The sequence below is a fragment of the Lutzomyia longipalpis genome, chromosome 3 (genome assembly GCF_024334085.1).
Source record: "Lutzomyia longipalpis isolate SR_M1_2022 chromosome 3, ASM2433408v1".
NCBI classification, from domain to species: Eukaryota; Metazoa; Arthropoda; class Insecta; order Diptera; family Psychodidae; genus Lutzomyia; species Lutzomyia longipalpis.
The window spans coordinates 754826-760971 of NC_074709.1; the positions used below are offsets into that span (position 1 = coordinate 754826).

Sequence of the window (6146 nt, forward strand, 5' to 3'; positions counted from 1 at the left end):
TTATTCTGGAGCAGAAAAAAAGGAAGAGAGTCCAAGAATTTAATAGAGTAACTAATTTAAAGAAGAAGATAAAAAGAAGTAAAAGGAGTGGAATGAATCTAATTAAAAACTCATTTTCACGCAATGAGACATGGGTACTAGAATTATTATGTGTTATATGTTGAATAGTTGCTACGAAGAAAGATCCAAGAAAAGAAAAAAATTCTATTATACTTTAATAAAGACAAAATACATATGAGGAAGATGTTGATGGTTAAACTAACCAACTTTAATTACATTTTTTTTTATGATCCTAAAATGGATTCGTTTCTTTTTGTAATATCCAAACAAACAGGTGAATTTTTATTGTAATAATAAAAAAAAAACAAATAATAATTGAAAAAATAAACCCTTGGATTACAAAATAAAAAAAAAACTTTTAAAATGTTGAGAAATGCTAAAAAAAACATGAAATAGTTTCAAAGAAACAAGAAAAACAACATTCATCACAGAGCACATTAAGAAATAACATTGAATTATTGAATTTTAAATATATATCTAAATATAAAAAATAATTATATATTTGAAGTATGCGAATGAATGTTATATGAATAAACAAAAAAAAATGGAGAAATAACTGAATAAACACTTATTATTTATTTAATTAGTAACATGAACATAATTATATTGAATATTATTAAAAAAAATGAAATGACATGGTGAAAAAACACTTAACAAATAAAAAAAAAAAAGAACAACTAAAAATAGAGAGATATTTTAGGGAGTGTGAAAATGGTGGGCAGTATATTTAAAGAAAAAAACTGAAGAGAACTTACTATAAATTACAGAAAGGAAGAATATAGAGAAAAGGATTCACTATTCAAATTACAAGAAAAAATAAGAAGAAAATAAAACTCTCAGATGAAATGGAAAAATATTGTAACACAAGAAGGAAAGAAAATCCCTGTAGTATTTAATAAAAAAAAGACCGTATGGTAATAGAAAAGAAATTAATTATACCTAAGAAAATATGTACGTGTTGGTTCGATTTCAAGAGCATTAAAATGTTAGAAAAAATAATTAATGGTTTTTTATTTTATTTTCAGATTTATATATTCCACGAAAATTTCGCAAAATTTCGAAAATTTCTTTTTTTTTTTTTTCAGATAAAAAAAAACTTGACCTGTTTGTTCTTTTAGGGTGTTATTTTCTGAAATAAATTTACCTACGAATAGTAAGGAAATAGGGTGACATTTGACCGTAGCCTGAAGCTCTATAAATTTCTCAACAAGGCTTTTCCAAAATTAGCGCAACTCTTTGCTTGACATACCTACTTGAGAGAGAAATGCGAATAGTTCCCAAACAAGTTCATCCTGGAAAACCCCTAAGCACATATTTCACCCGCTTGGGGGTGTTCATCCCCCTTTTTTTTTTTCTTATTCCATTTCTACGACACAATTTCACCCCCATTGAATTGTGTAATTATTGTGTGGGTGGCATCAGTCGGATTCTTGACCTACATTCTATCTCTACCACATCTCTCCCTCGCGCGATCCACGCGACTCTGTTGGGCCAATTGAAAAGGGCAACAATGCCGTAGAGTCATGCTGGGCGAAATGGTGCGTACAAAAGGGGAAAAGGTGAACGAGATGAAGGCATTCCCTTTCAGTTGATGTTCATCCTTCTCCTCGCCACACCGCTTCAGGTGTATTGTGGCACTCAGTGTTAGACATTGCAAGGTGATTTGCCATTCATTTTACGCGCAATTTCCCGGGTTTTCCTTCTCTTGCAAGAACTTTCGTGTGTCACAAGTAGATCCACGTGAGAGGATTATTACCCCAAAGAGAACCCATCGAACTCATACGGATTTTTACAAAAATTGCAAATCAAATACAAGAAAAAAGTATTGTGATTAAATCTGCCTCACTACATAAAGCAGACATCTTCAGCCCAATTGCAATTGAAAGCTATTGCAGAGGGTGAGAGAGAAAAAACGGAGAAAATCAATAGGAAGGAAACGAAAGAATAATCATCTGTAAATCATCTTTGCAGCTATAAGAAATGGACAGAAGGCTGGTCAGACGGATCTTGTGCAAAAAGTGTTTTTAGCAGCAAAAATTGACGGGATTGTCGTGAAAATTTAGTGCTGATGACAATGACGCATGTGTGAGAAAGACGTGGGAGAACAAAAAAAAAAGCATCTCTGTGCCGAGAAGAGACGCGAAAAGCCTCCGTGTGTTATGCTATCCACACAAATAATATTCTACCTTCTCGCAACGCTCTATCCACTCACACTTTCATCCAACACAGATGTTCCATCATCAGCCGGTGTGAGCTTTCGCCACCAACCCGGTTATCATGTGTTCGAACCATCGAAAGCTTCCCGTAAGTTGAGCTTCATTGCGAATTTTTGCAGAGCTTTGTGAAGAGTTGCAATTAAGATTGATAAAGAAGAAAAAAAATATTGATACAGAAAGCTCAGAAAAATACATACGAAATATTTACGAAAATTCCATATAGTCATGTATTTAAAGCTTTCTAAAACCAAAGAGCTTTTTTTAATTAAAGAAAAATCGAAAAATATTAATTCCCTCCTCAGCCGCGCCGGTGAGCACGACGTTTTTTTCCAGAGCTTTCGAATCCGTTTGCGACTTAAAAGCTCCAGAAAAGATTATTTTAATCAAGCTTGCTGAGACACAAAAAGTTTGTGAAAACTTCAGGTATTAGTTCACTCTCTTTCTCGTACAGAAAGTTTTACAGAAAGTTTGTTTCATATCACAATCTAGCCACTAGTGAAAGCTCTTTAAATACATAATAAAAATAAGAAACCAAATATGTAATTTTTTAAACATAAAAATAAAAATCTTTAATTAAAAATCAAGAAAAGATAAGAAAATATATTTTACAAAAGCTCTGAATTTTTTTGTATGTACAATTCTGTGGAACTTTTTCGAAATAAAACTATAAGTATACATTTTTTTTAAATTATAGCCGTTGGAGATCGAAAAATCCGCAGTGCTTTTCACTATATGCAGAATACAAGCGAAAAATTCATCATTCAAGGAAAAGAACATCCAGCGCGGAATAATACGCGATCGGCTTGGAGACCCAAATTCGCCATTCCCCGTGAAACTTCCACCTTTGCACTGGACTCAATGAAGTTCAACTGCTCGGATAAATACGCACCTGAGTGTAGGAATAAAACGCGACAATTTCGGGGAAAAATTGTGGAATTGCTGGAAAAGTCTGCAAAGGAAAACCCCGAAGAGGGTCCAAATATCTACAATGTCACCTACAAGTCACGACGGGCCCTAAAGAGCCCCATGTGTGGGATACTGAAGGCAGGATTGAGGACGCTGCGGAGGAAAGACTTTATCAAAATTCCCGAACGATTTACTTTGTTTGATTTGGTGCCAAAGAGACGAATCTTCGACAAGCAGAACATTAAGAGTTGTGCCGTCGTCTCGAGCGCTGGATCCTTGGCGAATTCCAAATTGGGCAGGTTTATTGGTGAGTACACCTCTTTGTCCCTTAAAACAACATGCGACAATTTTTTTTCCCGGGGAATTCAGCAAGGCTGTCCATTGTTTCTTTTCCCCACAAAACACTCGAAAGAGTATTCGCATTGATGCATAGTGAATCACTTCCGTACAAATCACTCAAGAGGGATCTTCTTCCATCGAAACTCTGTCAAGTTATTTCTTCGTGTACATAAGTTAGTATATCTACTTTGAAAAAAAAATCTGCAACATTCCTTAATGAAATTCAAAGCCATGCTTCTGCCATGACCGACAGAGATGCTCATTGATAGATCCCACCTCTTTGCAGATTTGCATGATTTGGTGATGCGCTTCAATCATGCTCCAACTGAAGGATTCGAAGTTGATGTTGGCAGCAAGACAACAATTAGACTCATAAATTCTCAGGTAAGCTTGAACATTTGATGCTTTTAGAATGCTTAGAATGCAGCATCGTTCTTATCTTCTTGGCTCCATCCTTCACATGTATGTAAGCTCAATCAATACCTACTTATTATGGGCAATGCGAAAAGTATCGCTCAACTGACACCCAAATAGCCATGCAATTGTGCAAATGTCCAATATGTTCTCGATGGAGTCAATCGCCATAAAAACAACATTATTCAATATTCTTTTTCTTCTCTTATCTCATTCAAAAAGTACAACAACAAAAATTTAACTCGCAGACAGAATTGTCGTTTTTTGCAACCAAACCCAACACTTTACAATGAAGCTTAAAATGGAATTTACAAAAGAAAAACTCAGTCTGGGGATTTCTTGTGAATTTTCATTGTGAAATAAAGAGTAAAAGTTTATGAATAAATTTATATAGTTAGGTGAAGTGCTTATACTCTGACACACTCCTAGTGTGTGGAAAATTATCATTTTTCCATGAAAAGACTTTTCTTGGAGATTTTCTGCCCTGCCCACACTAAAGATGATGGAAAAGCTTGTCAAGAATGGTTGAGAAAATAGTTGAAAAATTTATCTTTTTTTCAAGATTAATAATAATAGTTCAAATATTGGGATTTTTAATGAAAATTCTCTTACTTAATTTCCCATAACAATGTGGCCTATTTAAGCCCAGCAATGATGATTCGCTTTACTTGAGTCTCTTACAGAGCTTTTGAACTACATACATACTTAAAATACAGTCAAGGAGCAAAGATGATTCATTTTTTAAAAGAATTAAATTGAATTTTTCTCTCTTTGAGTAGAATCACAAAAGTTTTGCCACAAAAAAATGTCCCACATTTAATGCGGGTTCTTTTGGCGTCTCCAGGTGGTGAGTAAGGCAGAATTCCAATTTCTCACATCGCCCATCTTCCGGAATATCACAATTGCCGCGTGGGATCCATGCCGCTACAACGCATCTCTGGATGAATGGCTGGAGGCACCGGATTTCGATCTCTTCACCAACTTCCAGCTCTACTCCATGGACAATGCATCACGGGGGAATTTCTACATAATCGACCCAAGATCAATTTGGCGTCTCTGGGAGAGTCTTCAGGACTACTTTCAAACGCCCGTCCGACGAAATCCTCCCTCATCGGGCTTTCTGGGCATAGCTCTACTCATCCCCATTTGCTCGTACATTGATGTGATTGAGTACATCCCTTCGGTGCGTCTCAATGGACGATGCCACTACTACGATACAGAAATGAATCCCGCATGCTCCTTCGGGGAATGGCATCCACTTGCTGCAGAAAAGCTCATGGCACTCGATATGAATTCAGCTGATGACTATGCCATCTTCCAGTCAGGCATCCTTCGAATTCGTTCCTCACAGCGTATGGATTGCAAATAATATATTTTTTTCTTTCCACGGAAGTGATCTTTTTCGCATTTCAAATAAATTTTATTTCCCCCTTTGCACAAAATGAAACTCTCTTTGATCAACACATTCCGTTGGAGCTTTTCCCACAAATAATTTTCCATTTTTCATTGCATTTCATCGGAATATTCGGGGAAAATCACAAAATATTAATGGATTTTGTTTCCCGCAATAAATGGAGTGAAAAGTTCATCAAACTGCGGAGAATTAATTGAGAATATTAACTTCAAAAAGCTAAATATCCGTCAATCATCTCGCATTAATGAATAAGTCATCAGCTGGATGTGAGTACCTACTAGAATTTTCTCAGTTCTAATTTATTCTTATTATTTATAAAGAAGTTGAATTGTTTAGAATAATTAATCTCAGTGGCAGCGACTGCAGAAACATGTTGTTCTCTATTTTGCTTCACAAACTTATTTATTTTTAAAATAAACATTATTGTTTATCCATACCTTTGATCAGACCAGTATAGTACACACTTCCAAATAAAAAAAAACTACGCTTTTCCTAGTTGATGAATATTTTTTTGCGTACAACTGACGAAATTTACGCAGAGATTTCAATATCATAATCTATATTCTAGATTATCGGAAATAATACGTTATTGCTAATACTGTCTGTTCGAAAAAGTGTTCAAATTTTGTTTGAAAAGTTCTTATAAATTGCGCTGTGTCGGATCCACAGATTGAAAATATTATTTGAGTGATTTTTTCAATAAGAAAAACTACCAGGGCGTCTCCATCTTACTGAAAATTAAGCTGTTGATTACAGTGGAGGCGCCTGGTCATACCAAATCCTTTCTCATTTCATCG

The 6146-nt window shown here is 35.0% G+C and overlaps 1 protein-coding gene across 2 annotated transcripts; it reads left to right on the top strand.

The window, feature by feature from the left end:
* Nucleotides 1-1616: 1616 nt before the first annotated feature.
* LOC129793956 (beta-galactoside alpha-2,6-sialyltransferase 2) lies at nucleotides 1617-5377 on the top strand. Of its 2 annotated transcripts, XM_055834500.1 has the most exons (5): nucleotides 1617-1958; nucleotides 2032-2364; nucleotides 2971-3489; nucleotides 3808-3905; nucleotides 4780-5377. In XM_055834500.1, the coding sequence occupies exons 2-5, from the start codon at nucleotides 2142-2144 to the stop codon at nucleotides 5302-5304; spliced, it is 1365 nt and encodes a 454-aa protein (XP_055690475.1). In that variant the 5' UTR covers nucleotides 1617-1958; nucleotides 2032-2141; the 3' UTR covers nucleotides 5305-5377. The 2 variants fall into 2 exon arrangements, with proteins under 2 accessions (XP_055690475.1, XP_055690474.1); XM_055834499.1 differs by having other exon boundaries at nucleotides 1617-2364.
* The last annotated feature ends 769 nt before the right edge of the window (nucleotides 5378-6146 follow it).